Here is an 18869-nt window from a genome sequence, read left to right on the forward strand (position 1 = left end):
ATAAGTGTGGCTCTTGAGAGCTGCCCTGCAGCCCCAGCTGTGCAGACAGGGATGCCTCTGGGTGGGGAGATGCTGAGGAGCAGAGGCTTTGTGCAAACCCAGCCTTGGTGTAAAACAGGAGTAGCTGCAGTGTGGTGTCAGCCTGGCCCTGCATGGGTGAGTGATGAACCCTGGCTGCTGGCCCTGGGAGGTTTGAGCAGCTGCTCTCTGGGCTCTGAGCATCAAGAGCCCTGGTTTAGGGGCTGTTACAAGGGGAGGCTGTTTGCCTGCACGGATTATTTGCAACCCACTGCACCCAAAATACCAACTGGTTGCTCTCAGAGTGTGAAGCAATCACTGAATGAGTAGCTTGGACTATTTTTTTTTTCCTCATTTAGACAGAAGAAACCAGTTCAGCTTTGACCATGCATGTTACATTTTAATTTTTTTTTTTCTCATGCCAAGAAATACAAAGAAAGTATATAAGATATACCATACCATCCTGCAGAAAAAGAAACATTTGTCAGCAAAGAGAAGCACCCAGCTGCAATTCCTGGTGTGGTCATGCTGTGTGTGAGCTGTGGCTCTCCCAGTGGGGGGATGGACCCTGCACTTCCCTGCCAAGGATCAAACCCTGGCACCTTCCAAGGGCTCCCAGGTGGTGTCAGGGCTGCCTTGGTGAGTCCTGCACACGTTCCCTTTCTGATGTTTCTTATCCTGGATGGGAATTTATAGGTTGGGATTTTGCTACCTACTGGTGTCAGCAAATGCTTTCCAAATATTCCCACTTTGAAAAGGCTGCTATCCCCCCACACCCCCTGGGACTGTGCCCAAGCAGGGGAGGTTTTCAGTCCAAACCTGACTGGTTTTTGCCAAAATTAAAGGCTGTATACTGAAAGGAAAACGAGCTTAAATCGGAATAATTTCAGCTTGCAGGGCAACCCTGGCTGCGGCTCTGTGACAGTAACAAAGCAGGGCAAGGGTGGGGCCAGCCCAGCGGGTGCAGCCTCTCCCCGGGCTCGGAGGGAACAGAAATTGAGATTCCATTCAATAGAAAAGGCAGGACCTGCTCCCCTTGTCTGCATGGAGAATTCTGTGTGGGCTGGAGGGGGGTCAGAGCTCCCCGAGCCCTCCCTGAGCCCAGAGGTGAGAGCTCATTGCAGCAGGACCTGCCTGGGTGACAGGAGGGGCAGGAAGAGCTGAGGGGCTCAGGAGAGCTCTGGGGATGGGGATGCTGAGGGGACAACGTGGTAAAACCACGAGGGGAAACTGGAACAGGGTGAAACACCAGCCAGAAAAAGCAAATCCATCCTTAAACAGAAAATTTGGGGGTGGGATGCTGAGGGACGGCGCGGTAAAACCAGCAAAGAGCAGGGACAGAGCAGGAAACTGGAACAGGGTGAAACACCAGCCAGAAAAAGCAAACCCATCCCAACACAGCCAACTCTGAGGTCCTTTGGTGGCTTTGTTTCCCCTGGTGGGGCTCAGATCCCTCTGGTGCCTGCAGGGCTCTGCTGTGACCCCACTGACTCAGGCCAGACCTCCCCTGACCCTGGCTCACTGGGGCTGCTGCAAAACCAAGAAAAGTTTGTGGCTGGTGCAGCTTAAAGCTTCAATCCAGCCTTGATGCAGCTCTTCTGTGGCACCCCATGAGCCCAGCTCTGCCCCAAAGCCTGGCAGAGAAACCAGGGACAGCAGTGCCAGGGAGGTGCCAGCAGCCCCAGGCTCTGCTGGGAGGATCCTTCCCCTGGATCTCCATTCTTTCCAATCTTTCCTCTGGATCTCCATTTTTCCCAATCCTTCCTCTGGATCTCCATTTTTTCCAATCCTTCCTCTGGATCTCCATTCTTTCCAATCCTTCCCCTGGATCTCCATTCTTTCCAATCCTTCCCCTGGATTTCCATTCTTTCCACTCCTTCCCCTGGATTTCCATTCTTTCCAATCCTTCCCCTGGATTTCCATCCCACCAGGACCTGACACTTGATGGTGACTCCCACTCCGGCTCACATTTAGAGACATTTCCCATCTTCTCCATCCCTTCAGAGTTCTCCTCCTACCAGCTCAGCTTCCCTGGGCTGGGTTGTCACCCTGCTCTCACCTTTCCTTCACCAGGGAGGAGAATTTGGCCAGGATTTTGTGCCTGTTTTAGCTGTGACCCTGCCCAGGTGAGTGCTGGGGGCTCTGTAGCCCCTCCTTCACAAATATGAGCAAATTCCTCCCAAAAAGAGCCAAAGAGGGAGCTGGGCTGGGATAAAACCCTGGGGGATGGGGAAAGCAAAGTGGCAAAAACTTTGCAAAACAGGCTGCAAAATGTGTGGAGAAGGTGGTGGGGGAGCAGGGAAGGGACTTTGTGGCTGCCCCTGGAGAGTTTATTCCTCCAGCACTGCAGGGGCAGGTTACAAGCAGAGTAAATATTTTGTCAGGGATAACTGTAGAGGCTTTCCTCTGGATTTATATGCAGGATAAGAAGAAGAAAAAAAAAAAAAAAGCTGAGTTCAAGGGTGTATTACAATTGTATCTAGTCAGGAAGATTTTAGAATGAAAGGGATTTAAGTGTCAAAGTTCTTCTCTTTTGTTAGACTTAACAGCGAGGTGAGAAGCATCACCTGAGCTGTCCAACGAGGCAGGAGGCACAAGTAAATCATCAAATCATCACCCTGGGGTTTCTGGGGAAATCTTCTGCCTCCTCCTGCATCCAGGGGAATCCTGGTGCCTCCACTGCTCTGTGCTGCCCTGGCCTGGGATTGTCCTGGCAAGGAGCAGCTGCCCCACAAACCCCCTCCCTCCTCTGGCTGCAGAATCCCATTTGGAACCAGAGTTTGTTTAGATCCCACTGAAAAAAAAAAAAAAAACAAACCCCAGATTCCAAGGAAATCTGTGTTCATAGATGGTTCTGCTAAGGAGGAGGAAGAAAAGGGGGTGGGTTTGGGAGCTGCTCAGTGCCTGAGCATTTGCCATCCCTGCAATTAGAGCAGTAATGTGAACCCACCTCGTGGGGGGTGGCAGGGTTTAATCCTTTGGATGCAGGGAAGCACTTTAGATGAAAGGCTTTATAAAATGATAAAAGAGCATTTAAATCCTTACTTAATAAATGCTCAGAGCTCTCAAGTCCTAGAACTGCCTCCAGCACTTTTCCCTGAAAAAAGGGCCCTTCCTGCCCAAGGAGGAGCTTCCTGGGCTCTTCCCATCAGCTGAATTCCAGCAGCTCCAGGGGCAGAGGGCAGGGAATCAGGGACAGGCAGCACTGCCCTTATGTAGCTCCAAAAAACCCCCACATGTTCCCCAGCAAGCAGCTTTTGAGTCCAAGAGTTAAAGAAGGAAAGATTTGGGGGCTTTGATGGGATTTCAATAGCCATAAAATGAAAGTTTGACCGTCCAAGGGAGGGTTTCTGAAGGGCTCAGGGGGAAAAGAGGCAGTTCCTGGACAGAGGATGGAGGAGGGAGCTCCCACCCAGCAATGCTCAGCAGTCCCTGTTTGCTGAACTCACAAAAGATAAATTGCAAAAGAAAAGTTGCAGATTTGGTCCATTTTAGATGCCAGCAGTTTGTGATGGAGTGCTGGCAAAGGGGTGGATGGGAATGGAGCCCAAGAAAGTGCTGTAGTGATGTGCTATTGCTGTGAGCCCCTGGCATCCCTTTCAGTGGAGAGAAAAATGTTGACAGCGTGTCTGGGGGATTTGGCTTCCTCACCCCCTGCATTCAAACAACATCTACAGGAAAAAAAAAACACTTGAAAGAGGAGCAATCAAGAAGGTGACAGGAGAATTTTCACAGAGATGCCTGTGGCTTTGCACATTAGTTACTACAGAGTAACTACAGCGTGGATTTACACCCCACCCCTGCCCTGTGCTGAGCCATGTGCCCACTCAGGGCCCGGGGCAGGAGGCAGTGCCAAGCAGTTACCATGTTGTGAGGTTTCTTTTGGTGGATTCCCCATGTAGACAAGCCCTGGGAAGCATTGAATTTGCTCTAAATTTGGGGTGTTTTTCAGGAGATGGGTGTTAGGGAGCAGAAATGCCCTGCAGGACAGCATTTCTCAGTCAGTCCATGCTCTCAGGTCACAGGTTGTGACACAACAGAAGGGTCAGGCAGTGCAGCTCTTGGTCGTGTGTCCCCAAAGTTTGGATCAAAGAGACTCAGGGAGCCAATGGACGTGGCCAGAAGTCACAAAGCCTGGCTGAAACAACAGGCAATGGAGCTTTGCATAGTCTGGGTGGGTGGGTGGGTAGAGGGCCAACCCCAGGGAGTCCCCACAGCAGTGAGGAGAGGGGCTGGGGCTGGATGGAGCCTCCAGGGGGATTGGGTGCCACAGGGATGGGCTGGGGGAGCCAGGTGCTGTGGAAGACATGGCAGGGCCTGTGGTACCTACAGACAGAGTGGGAGGAGCAGAGTCTGTTTTCCTGTTGTGGTAAATACAAAACATTAAAAAATAATACAACAACTCCTGGAACTGCCCCCAGGCAGCTCCGGGGACACCGGAGATTTTCAGAGCTGTGTGAGGGGTGCAAGGAGAGGAGCAGGAGTCTAAAACTCCTCCATGCCCCTGAAAATCTCCTGGAAGGCCCTAAGCTGAAGCCCCAGAGGGTTGGGGGGGTGAGCACTGGCAGTGCTGGGGGCTGGATCACGCTGAAGCCTCTGCGTGCCGTGGCATCGGGGGGCGAGCGGGTAGAAGGGGCTCTCCGTGCCTTGGTGCTGCTGCTGGGCATCAGCCAGGCTCTTGTCTCAGTGCCAGGGGTGCCAACCTCCCTCTGGGTGCACAGAGAAATGCGGGGGTTCACAGGGAACGCCTGATTTTGCCTTCCTTTAAAAAGCCCACCTTGGGATGGGGGTGAGGAGGAGTCCGGGGTTCTCATGCAGCAACATCCTCCTCTGCCAGCTCTGAGATCTGCCCTAAGTGATAAAAGAGCTCGTAGGAACAGACATGGAGAACATTCCCAAAGGCATGCAAATGGTCATTGTCTCTTTTTTTTCTTTTTTTCTTTTTTTTTTTTTTTCATCAAAAATACAAAAGCACCCACCACATCCTCCAGCTTTGGCGGCTGCGTTTCGTTCGGAGCAGAGCCGTGGTCCTGCTGCAGCTCTGCTCTCCCTCCTCCTTCTCCCTGGAACAGCTCTCAGCTCCTGATGGCAGTTTGAGCTTTGTTTTTGTTGTTTTGTTTTGGTTTTTTTTTTTTTTTTTGTAGAGACAGAATTTGACGATTTAAAAACCAACAACCCCCCAAAAAATCCAGTGACTTGTGCCAAAATTCTCAGGAGGACTCCTCAAAAACGTCCCGTTCTCGCCTTGTGTTTTCCTTCCAAAACCAGCTTCCTTCTGGAGACTCTCTCCTCCTCTTGCACGAATGAGGTAGTGGATTTCCCCCTTCTCCTCTCCTCTCCTCAGTGGCCTCTCCCATTGCTCCTCAGGGTGATTTTGATCCCGTCCCTGGCCCAGGCTCATTCCCAGGAGGCGGTGAATTGACGCATGCGTTCCTTCCGACGGCGCTCCAGAGCAGACTGTCTAGGGCTGCCCACCTACACTGTGACAATTTTTTTTTGTTTTGTTGCAAGGCTGAAAGTAAAAACCCCAAAAGGAAAGTTGTCTTCCTCCTCTTCAAGGTATTTGCATGCTGAAACGTCTTCTAGGAAGCTGTAAAAGAAAGAGCGGCTTAGGGCAGCTTCCAGCAGGCAGCAGATGCTCCCCTTACTCTCCTTCTGAGTGCTTCTGAGGTCCCTTTTTGCCTGAGCTGTGCTGATCATGCTGTGTTTGGGAGGTTCCCAAGACATTTTGGGATTGTATTTCTGGGCAGGTTGATTTGTGTCCTGAAACCTTTCTGTTTTTACAGCACTCCACTCTTCTAAACCCAACCACAGGCTTTGCCTTTCACCAGGGAGACCTTGTGTGGTCACCAGGGCACTTTGGACAGCACAGGGAGGGCTTTCCATGCTGGCCATTTGGGCAATGTGTGTTTCTGCTGGAAGGAGCCCATTCTCTGAGGTGTTTTTTACATGTTTGAGCAGCTGGTGATGGCCAAACCAAGCTGGAGTCAGCGCCCTCCCACTGCACTCAGGCTGGGAATGAGGGGCAGGTCTGTCCTATGCCCTGGGCTGGAGCTGGGAGCCAGGTGAGGCTCCTGCTGGAGCTGGGCTGAGGGAAGGAGAGGGAAGGGTTACCTCCAATGCTGAGTGAAATGTAGAGCACGATGATGATGGTCCCCAGCACGATGGAGACGATGCTGAGCAGCCTGGCCATGCGTCCGAGCCGCCGGGCGCCGTCCGTGTCCCCCTGCTGGCCGCTGTTCCTCGACTGGGGAGACACAAAAAGAGTCCCTTGAGAGGGGCAGCAGCTCCAGGGGTGACTCCCTGGCTGCAGAACCCCAAACTGAGCCCCATTTTCTTTCCTGCTCCTTTAATTGGCAATCACTTGGTTCCCGAGCAAAAAAAATGAGGATTCCTGGTGAGGGAGAAGCATCACTGCTGGGGGCAGGGCCTCCTGCTCCTGCTGGAAAGGATCTCCTGGGCACCCTGCCCTTGGCTGGGGCAGCACCCAGCACTTAGCAGAAGGGCAGCTGTGAGAGGGTTTGTGGTGGAATTACTCACCGTGCGTCAGCATTGCTGCCAGCCCGGCCCGTGGGACCAAAAATCCTCCCCAGATTTGTGCAGTGCCCTCCTGCCACCCCCAAAACCCATTGGGAAGGGGGTTTGGAGGGAGGAAAAGTGGGTGAGGGGGTTTAAAGCCTCTTGGTGACGTTTTCACCTGGTTGGGAAAGCTTGGAGTGAGGGGAAAGGGAAGCAAGGTGGGACAGGGGGAGAAGGGAGGCCCAGCATCCTTGGTCCAGGGGAGGAGTTGGGCAAAACCTCCCAAACTTCACTGGGAGCGGGGTTTCATTGATGATTTAACTGCTTTGAAGCAGATATTCCTCCTTTGTGGCTGCTTTCATGTATGTAACAGTTTGACATGGGTTAAAGGCTTCTTCCCCTGGCCCATCCATCTCCAGCCAAGCTGCCTTGGAGAACAGGAGGGTCTGGGGCAAGCTGTGGGGCAGCAGCCACAGCCCTGTGTGACAGCTCCTCCCTTTGGAGCATGGCTGCTAAAACCGGGGAAATTCTCCATTAAAAATAAACAAAAAACAAGTGTACTAGTTAAAATGAGTTAAAGGTGGAAGTGGATTAAGGCAACCCCAGTTTCTTTTCAAAAAATGTGTATCAGAAATAGCTGTGATGGAAATGATCTCCTGCCTCATGTTAAAAAAATAAAAATAACAAGAGCAGGGAGGTCTAGGGCAGCTCCAGTAATAATCATAAAACATCACAGAGAATCTGAACCAACACTTGATGTTGCTGCCCCATTTCCCATTCATCCTGCTTTAATTCTTCTGCCTCTGGCAGCACCAAAACATCCCCAGCCCAGGCTGTGCATGGGCAGCTGCTCCGTAGGAAAAACACAGCTTTGGAGGTTTCCATGTGCTCCTCTGAGTTTCTATCACCACGAAAATAACACAGCAGAGCCTCAGACAGGGGGGTGGCTGCTTCCTCTGCCCCCCTGCCCACGTCCTGCCCCGCTCGGGAGCCACCCTGGGCATCGCTGTCCCCAGCAGTGACACAGGAGTGCTCAGGACCTTGCTCCTCCTGGTCTCACCAGCAGCTCTGCCAGACCCACTCTGAAAGCAAAGGGATGCAGCCAAGAGCTATTTTCATCCCAGAACAGGAGGTGACAAAATGAAGCCTCATGGGTTGGTGGTGAGAGATGGGGAGGATGCAGGAGCCCAGGATCCCTGCCCCGCTCACTGACAGCTCCAGCTCTGGGGATTTCAATTTTCAGTCTCTGATTTTTGTAACAAATTTTGCAACAATATTTTGGCGGGGTGTGGGTTAGATTGCAAATATGCAATCTAAAAAAAATATGCAGTTTTAGCTGTCTTCCAGGCAAAATTCAATATATATATTTATCACTACAGCTTCTGGAAGTGATTACTGCTCATTTATCCTCAACAATTATGAGAAACACATCAGCATTGGCATGGGGTGTTTAGCAAGAATTTGGTACTGTACATATATTATTAATCAGAGTGGAACAGTTTGATTATAGCTCTCTAGTATCACTAATCCCCTGTTTTGCTTTCCACATAAAAACATTAACATCTTGTTTATTAATCGAGGCGCACCAAGGCAGAACATCTCCAAAAAGCTCGAGGGCTCTGGGGGAGTGAGTCACTGTGTGAGTGCCAGGGGACTCCCTGCTCCAGCCCAGAGCTGGAAAATCTGCAGGTGCTGGGGAGTGGGTGCTGCTCTGCAGCCCCTGTGGGCCAGGTGAGGCTGGGTGACTCAGGACTTATTAATTTCACCTGTTTCCCACTGCTGTCTGTTCCTGTTACTGCCCAAAATGGGTTTTTTCCCTAAGTGGCCTTGTTGCAAATGAAGGCAATTACTTTCCTGTGCTAGTCCCAGGGATGGGGAAGACAAATCATCCCATCCTCTTCCTGCAGTCCTTCCCAATTGATGAACTGGCTTTGGATGCTCTTTGCCGTCCTCCACCAATTACCCAGAATAAATCATTAATCCTGGACACTTGGTGTTTCTGTTGAAGGAAACATTCCAAGAGAGGCATCAGTCAACTCCAGAGCGAGGCAGATGACTGTGATGGGTGAGGACAGTCTGACTTCTCCCACATCTTCTGACAATGACAGAATTTATTTTGGATACCAAGTGCTGTGCAGAAGTGCCCTTGATGTTACTACGTGGTGGTTCTGGCTGGATTTTTTCATTTTCCTTCATTTATTTGGAGTTTTGGGCTCTGGGATGTGGCTCCTCTATTCTTTCCCCGAGGTGGCTGCACTTTGGTGGCAAGAGGAAAGGATTCAGGGCAGGAATGCAGGGTGGGTGTGTGGTTGCCAGCCTTGCCCTGCACTCCAGGGCATGGACACATGCTTGTCCACCAGTCCCACTGCCCTCTCTTGGGGAGTGACCTCAACCCTTTAGAGCAGCCAGATCATCACTTGGGGAGAAAAACACATCCAAGAGTCTGTGGAGAAGCCTCCAGGTAATTAATTTCCATGAAATCAGTGTTAGCAGGGGCGGGCTGGGGGGGTGGGGGGGTAGAGCAGGGTTTTTTTCCACCTCTGGCCATAGGCCCTGTTGGGATCTGAGAGCAGCTTTTGAAAAATGATTTATGAGACACTAAGCTCAAAAGCATTCATTTACTTTCCTCTCTGGACGCTGCTTATTACCCAGGAAAAAAAAAAAAAAAAAAAAAAAAAAAAAGCTTTCATGTGCACAAGCTTTGACTGAGGAAAGAAAAAAAGAAAAGAAAAGCACAATTGCACAATTGCAGAGCTAAAGGAATGTCAGCACATTGTGGAAAGGTCCTCCTGGTTCCCCAGGCGATGGGAATCACAAAAACCTGGTTCCTGCTCAGATCTGGGCATGATCAGGCACACCTGGGCTTTACTCTGACAGAAAACCTGAGCCTGGGGAGTCACTGGGAAGCTCAGTTCCTCCCTGCTGCAAGCAGGTGAAACATCAACCCGTGCCCTGAGAGCTGCTCCAGATGTTCCCTGGTTCCTCAGGGAGGGGAGGATGGATCCCTCCTCATCCTCAGCCAGGTCCCTGGCTGGCAGGTGGGTGTGTGGAGGAGGTGATGGTGCAGGACTAGAGAGGGCTGGAATAAATTAACCCACAGGACAGAGAGTGCAGGGGCCAGAGGATGTGCAGTGGCTGCTGGTGTGCTCTGTGTGCCATTAACCTCGTCCTCAGCTGAATGCACCTCCTGCCCCCCTTCCCCAGCTCCGGGTGAGCCCTGGGCAATGCTGCCAGTGCCCTTGGGAGCAGAGGGCAGCCCAATAACCTTATTGCCTTGCTGCTCCTGCCTCCCTTGGGTGTGACAGCCACCACACCCCAGCCCCTCTCAGCCTGGCAGGAAGAACCAGCTCCTGCTCTTTTCCCACTGTTAACTCTCCCCCTGGTGTGGCCCAAGGCCCTGACGCCTGCAAGGGACAGTGTGAGGATCTGTTTTGCATGAAGGCCAATGTGGCTGGCAAATCCCCGTGAGAGCCCTTGTTTATTACCATGGATATGCAACACCCAGCTGCTTTCCCTCTCCTTGCAGTGCAAAGCCAGACGAGGCTGGCTGGCTTCCCTGGCTGCTGCCTAAACAGGCTGTGCCACACAACTGTACTACGCAGATGACAGCTGGCACTGGCAGAAACGATGATTCCTCCTCAAAATGGAAATTGGTCTCCCTAGAGGGCTTTTTGTGGCAAGTGCCCGTGCCTGCCTTCAAGTTGTTGGTGGTTTTTGGGGGGAAGCGGTGGCTGCAGGTGCCCCTCGGTGCATTTCTGTGTGGTAAGCAGGTAATGGAGCTGGTTTTCAAAGAAAAGATTTGCCTTTGTTGCAAATCAAAGGCATAGGAGGTGCTGGGTGTGTACAAGAGAGCAGCATCTGCTGGGGAAGGGGGTGGCTCTGCTTGTAGGGCTGTGCTGTCTGAGCCACCTGTACCCGAGATGGGTGGGAGGCCGGGCTGGCTTCATTCTCCCCTGCTCGGCTCTTGGTGTATTTGCTGAGCTGTGGGGGATGTTTAATGGAGGAAAATTGCTTCTCCGGGGCGACTAAAGGAGCTGCAGGTGCAGCCTGTCCCTTTGAAGTGCCTGAGGCCAGGCAGCAGCCTCCAGCCAGGGTCTCCCCAGTGCTGCAGGGCTGGGCTCGGAGGGGCGGAGGGAGGTCCCTGGTCAGTGCCTCGCCCGCAGCTCCTTCCCGGGGAAGCCCGCGGAGTCCTGGAGCGCTGCCTGGGGACAGGGACCGCGCTTCCCGGAGCCCTGCCCTGGAATCCCACCCCCTCTCCATCTCCATCCCGCCGCCTCCTTTTCCATCTCCATCTCCTTTTCCATCTCCATCTCCATCCCGCCGCCTCCCCGAGCGCTGCCCCGGGCTCGGCGCCGCTCCCCGCCCGCCTCCGCCCGCCCGCGCCCCCCGGCCCCGCACCGGAGCGCGCTGCGGGAGCCGAGCGGGGCGGCACAGCCCGGCCGAGCGCTGCGGGAGCGGAGCGGCTCCCGGTGCCGGTGCCGGGGCTGCAGCACCGCGGACAGCTCCGGGGCGGCCGTCGGGGCGGCGGGGGAAGCCGGAGCGAACCGGGCGGGTCCGAGCGCCCGGCGGGTCCCGCACTCACCATGATGGAGAAGACGAGGGCCACGATGTTGATGGGCCAGACGGGGCAGAAGCAGGAGAAGATGGCGAGCACCAGGTAGTCCCGAGGGCGGCCCTGCTCCGGGGCCGCCGTGCTGGTGGCCGTGGACGAGGCTCTGCCCAGGCTCAGCCGGGACGGCGACAGCGGCGGCGCCTCCAGGTGCCCGACCGACACCGACTTGTAGCCGAGCCCGTGCCCGTTGCGCTCCGTCTCGCCGGGCAAGGCAGCCGTGAAGGATTTGGAGCCGCGGAGGCCCTTCTCCTCCCGGCCCTCCGTCGCCGACAGCAGCTTCTCCGTCTCCTGGAAGCGGGTGGGCAGCGCCGTGCCCGAGCCCGGGCCCGGGCCCCCGGGCGCGGAGCCGGTGCTGGCCATGGCCCGGCGGAGCGGAGCGGGCTCCGGCAGCGCCCCGCCGCCGCCGCTCTGCGCTCGGGGCCCGCCGCCCCGCGGGAGGCCGAGCCGGGCTGGCCCCTCCTCCGGCTCGGCCCCCGGGGCAGGATCGGGGCGCGCGCCGCCCCCGGGGTGTCCCCGGCCCCCCCTGCCCTCGCCCCCTTCCCGCGCTCGGCCCCCGCCCGCCCCGCTGCGTGCGGCGCCGCGGCCCCCGGGGACGCTGGCGGGGATGCGGCGGGCGGAGCGCAGAGAGAGCCGGGGAGTCCCCGCCGCCTTCAGCCCGGCCCAGCCCAGGGCTCCGCCCGCCCCACCGACCCCCAGCTCTTCCCAGGGGCTCGCACGGGCTCCGCTCCGCTGCAGCGGGACGTGAGAGCCCAGCCCCGAGCGGGCTCCGCCCGTGCCCACGGGGCTCGGGGCCGCCTCCAGCCCCGGAGGCGCGGGGGGCGCCGAGGGCAGCGCCGTGCGGGGCACACAGAGCCCTGCTGCCCCTGCTGTCTGTCCCTGCTGCCCCTGCTGTCTGTCCCTGCTGCCCCTGCTGTCTGCCCCTGCTGCCCCTGCTGTCTGTCCCTGCTGCCCCTGCTGTCTGTCCCTGCTGGCTGCCAGCCTTTCCGCAGGCAGGTGGGGACATGCGACACGGGGCAGACCCACGAGCCCCTCGTCGCTGCGGAGAGGGGCTGGAGCTGCCCTGGGTCGGGCAGGGCTGCCCGAAGGGGTCTGGGCAGGGTGTGGGTCCCCGTGGCACCTCTGGCTCCAGCAGCTCTGGGAAAGCATCGTCCCCGGGCACAGGGCTGGGAGAGGCTCTGGGCACGCTGTGCTGAGCTCGCCCTGCCCTCACTGTGTGTGGGTGACCGTGGTGACTCCACAGCTGGGGACAGGGACACCAGATCAGTGGCACACCCCGGCCCTACACAGGATCTGCAGAGCAGAAAGGGTGCCTGTGCAGTGTGAGTTCCATCTTCTCCATCCTTGGGAGCAGGGATGATGTGAGGGGTAGGAGGGAGGGCAGGGCTAAAACAACCCTCAGAGCCTGGATGCCCGGAAAAAATGGATGTTTTGCACCCATTGTGTATTATGCTTCAGTTCCAAATTTGCCAGGGGTTTCCCTGGCAGTGAGTGCCATCTACGGGGCACACCCAGCACCTTCTGCCTCCCCGAGAGGTGCCCAAGAGCCTCCTGCCAGCCAGGACCTGCTGCCCAGCCCTGCCCGGAGCCTTATCCCATCCCACAGCCTCCAAACAGAATTAGGAGCTGCAGTTTGAGAATGTGGATCTGAGAGCAGTGGGGTGACCCTGCTCGGGGGGGGTCTCACGGGGTTTTGGTTCCCTTCCACTCCTGCCTCTGGGACCATCTGTTTCCATCTGCCTCACTTGGGCTGACCACCAAAGCTGGTGTGGGAAAAACAGGGAGATGCAAATTCGGGAGGGGGGAGGAGGGTTCCTTCCTGAGTCAGGGAGTCACTGAAACATTCTTTGCACGCTGCTGTTGCTGTGCTCTCACTCCCCTTGTGATGGCTGCTGCCAGGGCAGGGCAGGGCCGTGCTCTGCTCCAGGGAGAACCCCCCAGAGCTGCAGGGAGGAGCAGGATTCCTTCAGAGGATGTGGCTGCCGGCCTTCTTCTGGCGAGGGGAGCACCTGTCCGAGGCTGGAGCCAGGATGCCTCACACCATCAGCACTTCAAAGAAGCTCCTTTGCTGAGCAAAGAGCTCTCTCTCCTGGCTGCCATCAGTTTTCCTCTGCTCCTGGACCAGCTCCCCTGTCCCACCAGGGATTAAGGAAGGAGGAGGAGATCCAGGTACTCAACAGCAGCAGGTTGGGATGGTTGTTCCAGCACGTGTCCCTGGGCAGGGAGAGAGCTCAGGCTGCCCCTGGAATGGTGGGAGCAGAGGGGCTGGAGGAGCTCTGCAGGGCTCAGCACTGTGGGAACCCCACGGTGCAAAATGTCCTGCCCAAAACCCTGCCAGCTGCGGCGTGTGTGGCTGTAAATCCCTGCCTGATTCCTGCAGCAATTCCAGTTTGCTGAGCCTTGGGCAGGAGGGAGCCCTCGAAGCTGGTCCAAGCTCTCCAAGCCAGAGGGAAGGGACAAAAGGGACCTTTTCAGTAAAATTCCCCCTTCCTCCCCTCCACCCGGGATGGTGCTGTTGGCCCGTCCCAGCAGAGCCACTTCCCTGGCATCAGAAGGAAACCCCAATTGGATGGGTGGGTTTATGAAAGCCGACATCTGTCTCCCCTCCCGGCCTCGCAAATCTGCCAGGCACAAACGTCTGTACCAATGAGCTTAGCGTCAAAAGCGCCAGGGCAGTAACCTTTGCCTGCTCCTGCTCCCCTCCTTCACCGGCGGCAGCCGCGCCACCCGCCAGCCGGGGGCTTTAGCGTCATCCCCACGGCCCATCTGTCCATCCCACACATATTAACAGCCACTGCCCTGCTGCTGGGTTTGCAACTCGTGTTTTCTCGCAGAGCAAGCAAGAGGGAATAAATAACAGCGGCGATCAGCAGCAGTGAGACCCCGCGACAAGGAACACGGAGCCGGCACTTCCAGAGGAATTCCCGCCTTCCCGCAGACGGGAGGCACGCAGCAGGGTCCTGTACCGCGTGTCGGGGGCTCTCGGAGCCCGCCAGCACCGCAGCTGAGCTGCGCATCCAGCAGCGCTTCCCTCCCTCACCCTGCGGTCCCTCCGGCTCTCCCCATGTGTCCCTCGGCTCTGTTACCTTCCCGGCCCTGCAGGTCAGTGCGAGGGGAGGCACCGCTGCTGTCCCCAGCCCTGGCAGTAGCCCGGCTGCCAGGAGACAGCCCCGGCCAGGGGCTCTTGCGGGCTGCCCGTGAATCGCTGCTGGCCGGGGTGCGGGATCCCGCCGGAGCCACAGGCGCGATTCTCCTTGGGGCTCTCGTGGTGATGGAGCTGCCGCTGAGGGGAAAACGCCGCGCTGAGAGGGGACGGAGGGCACCGTGCCCCGGCAGGAAGGGGCTCCCAGGGCAGCTGGGGGCGGCTGCCCCTCAGCCCCGGCTCCTGCGCAGGGAGCCCGGCCCGGGCGCGGCACTCGGGGTGGGCGCAGGGCCAGCAGCACCCGGCGCCGCGCAGGGACAGCGACAGAGCCGCGATCCGGTTGATGGCTCGCCGGAGCGTTGCGATTTTAGAGAGCCTTTTGCCGCCCAGGTCGTGCTTGAGGGCCAGCCGCAGGGCGTTGAAGGCTTGGTTGTAGTCCAGAATCCTCTTACGCTCCCTGACGTTGGCAGCCATCCTCCTGGCCTTGGAGCGCACCGGCCTGCTCCTCTTCCTCACCTTCGCCCCGTCCGTGTCCCCCGGGCTGGCGTCTGCTCCCCTGCCTTGGGACACCCACAAACTCTGCCTGTAGCACGCCTGGGGTGCGTCCCTAGCGTCCAGCTCCTCCTCGGAGCTGTCGGGCTCCGGCCGCCCTTTCCCCACGGCTGCTCCGGCCATGGCAGCGGCGAGGGGCAGCGGGAGAGGCGCTGCTGCGGTCCTGCCTCCTGAGGGGTGTGGGTGACACTCCTGCAGGGACAGGAATCCGCCTCTAAAAACCTTCAGCGGGGCTCGTCACGTGTCCGCCCCGACCCTCCTCACCTGCCGCAGGTGAGGCACAGGGACAGAGCCCTGCCTGCCCCCTGCTCTGAGCGTGAGGCACCAGCGCTGGGCTGCCCAGGTGGGATGCTGCAGGCCCCCGGGGGAAGCACCTCCACCAAGCACACGCTGCTTCAGTGTCTGCTGAGAATTTGGGCACTGCAGGAGTTCCCCCGTGCTGCTCTGCCCTCTCCTCCGCTGGCCAGAGGTGGCTCACCCTGCCACAGGTCATGCCAGGGCTCTCCGCGGTGCTGTGAGGCAGAGAGAGCCCTGTGGGGCATCACCAGCCTGGCTCTTCCTTCCCCCTGCTCACGGGTCCTGAGCACCTCTGTTATTTCTCAGCTAAGGGGAAGTGAAGCACGAAATGGTGCCATTGCTGAGGAAAGCAGCAAGTCTTGTGCTTGGTGCAGAAAACACAGTCCTGGTGAGCTGAGAGCAGCCGTGGGGACAGGGGGAGGTGGGTCCTGAGCAGGAGCAGAGGAGCTCTGAGGTGGGTCCTGAGCAGGAGCAGACCCCCGCAGGAATGCGCAGGGCTTGGCACGCCTCTGCCCTGCGGAGCAGGAAGCAGGAATGTGGCAGGGGGGATCAGGGCAGGTGATAAAAGAGCCAAAGTGCTGCCTGCCTCCGGAGCCTTCCGGTCCCTTCCCAGCAGCCTGGGGGCAGAGCTGTCTGGGCCGGCGCTCCCGGGCCTGCCCGGCACTTAACTTGGGGAGGACGGTGCTGAAAGCAGCTCCTTGTTTCCTGCATCCCGAGCTGGTGGGATGAGGGGCTGGCCAGGTGCAGTAGGTCTGGAGGCCATGGGCAGGGCCAGGTCCCCAACCCCTGAGCAGTGGGGGACAGCCACGTGTGTTTGCACATCATCTCATTAGCGAGCAGTTGCTAAATGCCTTCCTGTGCCAGGGGTAATGTTTTGAAAAATGGCCCAGAAGTGCTTCTGACAGATTGTTGGGGTTGTATGGTGCAAAAGCAGAGCCCTGGGAGAACGTGCCCCTCCCTCCTTGATCCATCCCTTGCTATCTGATCATCCCAGCTCATGTTTGATCAATAACCACAGTTAGTGGGGGGTTATTTGTCTATTGCCCCTCTCCTCTCCTGGCTCTTTGAAGCTGGAGCTAATTTAGGTGCCTCTGCTCCAGGAACCCAATAAATCAGGAGCCAGGGCCTTGGGGACAGGGAAGGATGAGGCAGCAGGACTTCAAAGGCAGGTGAAGCTTGCAAATATCTTCGAGCACTCACCTGTGCTCACTATAACCCCCTTGTTCTCCCCCAGCATCCCTCTCACCTCCCAGTCTCTCTGCCAGGCATGGAGGCTCCCCAATCACTGATTTACCCAGTGAGCTCAGCTTGGGAGCCAGGGGGTGTTTGGAACGTTTGAGTGCCAGCAGGACATGGATGTCAGACCCACCTAGAGACGTGCCTGTCTAAAACCCAGCTGAGCAGGACAGATCCCTGCCATGGGGATGTTTTGGCTGGTGTTGGAGCTCAGGAGGGGCAGTCCAGAGCAGACACAGAGCTGGCTGAGCTGGGCACAAAGCCAGTCCCAGCTGGGTGGTGCCGGGGCAGGGGCAGCAGTCCCAAAGCTGCCCCCATCCCACCCACAGCCCCTGGGAGCTCCTTGGGAAGCACTGCCAGGGCTTCTGGGTCTCTGGGCAGCCTTGGCTGTAGGGATGCAGCCCCAGCTCTCAGAAGGGGCAAGACCAGACCATAAATCACAGAGTGTCTGATGCCACCTGTAATTAGCACATCCCTGGGCCATCCCCACCTCGTCCTGGGCGCTTCCGACCCAGGTGCCCATTACAGGCTGGGAGGTCAGCGGGAACGCCCACCCCGCCCGGCTCCCCCAGCCCCTGCTGATTTATCACCGTGTGCTGGAGAGATTTATGGGCTGAGATGGGGAGCAGAAACGTGTTGTGAGGCTCTGCTGGGCCCGTCTGCCTGACAGACGATGAAAGAGCAATAATTATCTGTCGCCACACATAGATCAGGCCATTCATGGCCGTCCCCAGCCTCCAGGAAGGGGTTTGGCCCTCGGGCACTCCCCACCTCCCAGCTGTGTCACTCTGGACTGGAGCACTGCTGAGTGCTGGGCACCTGCCCGATGTCACAGCTCTCATGGGTCCCTCATCCATGAGAGCTGTGTTTGGGGTGTGCACCCCTGACACTGCTGCTGAGCCTCAGCTCCTGCAGGGAGCCCTGGACTGGCTGCCACATCCATCCAGCAGCCCCAAACTGCTGATGCTTCCATGTGGGAGCTGCTGGAGCCATCTGGGAGCTCACTGGAGGTCAAACCCTGATGGGCTGGGGGGGCTGCCCAGCTCCTGGCACTGTTCCACCACCATCCACCCTCCTTGGGAAGGCTGCACCAGGGGGAATGGATGTGCCAGAGCAAGGCAGGGGAGGGATGAGAGGCGGGACAGGCAGGGAGGTGCCCGTTCCTGGAGGCGGCTCTTGCGACACTGCCCGCGGGCAGATAAATAGGGTGCTTTGTTCCTGCTGGGGCACGGCCAGGTGGCACACGAGACACGGGCTGGTGACTCATCCATGCCCAGGCAGCCACGCTGCAGGGCACAGGAGGAGGCAGGGACGGGCACTGGGAGGCCTGGAGGCGCCTGTGGGTGAGATCCCTGCTCCAGCAGGAGGGAACAGCCCTGCCCTGGCACAGGTCAGAAAGCCACATCCTGTGGGGCAGGAGTGAGCCATGGGCACGTGCTCAAACACAGCACATGCGGCAGGCAGTGGGCAAAAGGCTCACCCGGGCCTTCACAGAATCCCAAAGTTATTCCAGGTAGAAAAGCCCCCCTAATCGAATCCAAATGTTAACCCAGCACTGCCTTGTTACCATTAAACCACTAAATGCCACATCCTTGTTTTTTGAACATTTCCATCACTTTCCTGAGCAGCCTGTTCCAAAGTCTGACCATCCACTTTTCCTAATATCCAATTTAAGTCTTGAGGTCATTTTCTCTTGTCCTGTCCCTTGTTCCTTGGGAGTAGAGACAAACCCTCACCAGGTTTCACACTCCTTTCAGGGAGTTGGAGGCCTTGTTGCCCACCACAGGAGCCTGTGCCTGCTGCTCCATGTGCCAGGAATGGCTCATCCATCCTGAGACCAGCAGGCCTGGCAGAGTTTCACTGGCCAGAGGATGAGGATGGGACACACAGAGCTCTGCAGTGAAGGCCAGGGCACGTGGAAGGCAGCTGTGGAAGGCACAGGAGCAACTCCATGTCACAGGAACCTTTAAGGCTCAGCCGTTCCAGGCTCGGGGATCTCCTGGAGCACGTGGGATGGATTCTGGCGTTAATTATCACCTTGTTACTGCCCTGAGCTGCCGGCACCGGGCACTCCCTTACCTACATCCCCGTGCCCGCAGCTCGTCGGGGAGACCCGGAGGGGGCACTAGGAGTCTGTGAGCTGCAGGAGCGCAGCACCCGCGCCCCGCTGCTGTCTCCATCCCATCCCATCCCGTCCCGTCCCGTCCCGTCCCGTCCCTCCCTCCGCCGCTCCCCGCCCGCTCCCGCCGGAGCCGGGGCCGAGCCGGGGGGCGGTGGCAGCGCTGCCCCCGCCCCGGCGGGGCCGAGCCGAGCCGAGGCGGGGCGGGCCGGGGGCGGGCACCGACGTCAGGCCCCGCGGCGGCGGCGGCGGCTTCGGGGGGCGGAAGGCGGCGGTACCGGGGGCGGGCGGGTGGGTGGGTAGGGGGAAGCCCGGCTCCAGGGCGGGGGATGGCGGCGGGCGAGGCGGCCCGGGCGGACTTCGCTCGGCACTGGCAG

General features: G+C 57.9%; 2 protein-coding genes across 2 annotated transcripts; both read right to left on the bottom strand.

Annotated features, from left to right (window-relative positions):
• Window positions 1-397: 397 nt before the first annotated feature.
• TRARG1 (trafficking regulator of GLUT4 (SLC2A4) 1) lies at window positions 398-11578 on the bottom strand. Its single transcript, XM_036395009.2, has 3 exons — window positions 11120-11578; window positions 6133-6265; window positions 398-5608 (listed from the first exon to the last, which is right to left on the bottom strand). Exons 1-3 carry the CDS (start codon window positions 11507-11509, stop codon window positions 5601-5603), a joined length of 531 nt encoding a protein of 176 aa, XP_036250902.1. The 5' UTR covers window positions 11510-11578; the 3' UTR covers window positions 398-5600.
• Window positions 11579-14249: 2671 nt separating this feature from the next.
• BHLHA9 (basic helix-loop-helix family member a9) lies at window positions 14250-14963 on the bottom strand. Its single transcript, XM_036394905.1, has one exon. It carries the CDS (start codon window positions 14961-14963, stop codon window positions 14250-14252), a length of 714 nt encoding a protein of 237 aa, XP_036250798.1.
• Window positions 14964-18869: the final 3906 nt, after the last annotated feature.

Source organism: Molothrus ater, chromosome 21, assembly GCF_012460135.2.
Source record: "Molothrus ater isolate BHLD 08-10-18 breed brown headed cowbird chromosome 21, BPBGC_Mater_1.1, whole genome shotgun sequence".
In the NCBI taxonomy this organism is placed as follows: Eukaryota; Metazoa; Chordata; class Aves; order Passeriformes; family Icteridae; genus Molothrus; species Molothrus ater.

Bases quoted from the DNA above. Each gene is read 5' to 3' on its own strand.
- TRARG1 (XM_036395009.2), bottom strand. From the start codon at position 11,509: ATGGCCAGCACCGGCTCCGCGCCCGGGGGCCCGGGCCCGGGCTCGGGC. The intron at 6,266-11,119 runs GTGAGTGCGGGA...GTGTCTCCCCAG, and splicing joins CCCTCGTCTTCTCCATCATG to TCGAGGAACAGCGGCCAGCA.
- BHLHA9 (XM_036394905.1), bottom strand. From the start codon at position 14,963: ATGGCCGGAGCAGCCGTGGGGAAAGGGCGGCCGGAGCCCGACAGCTCC.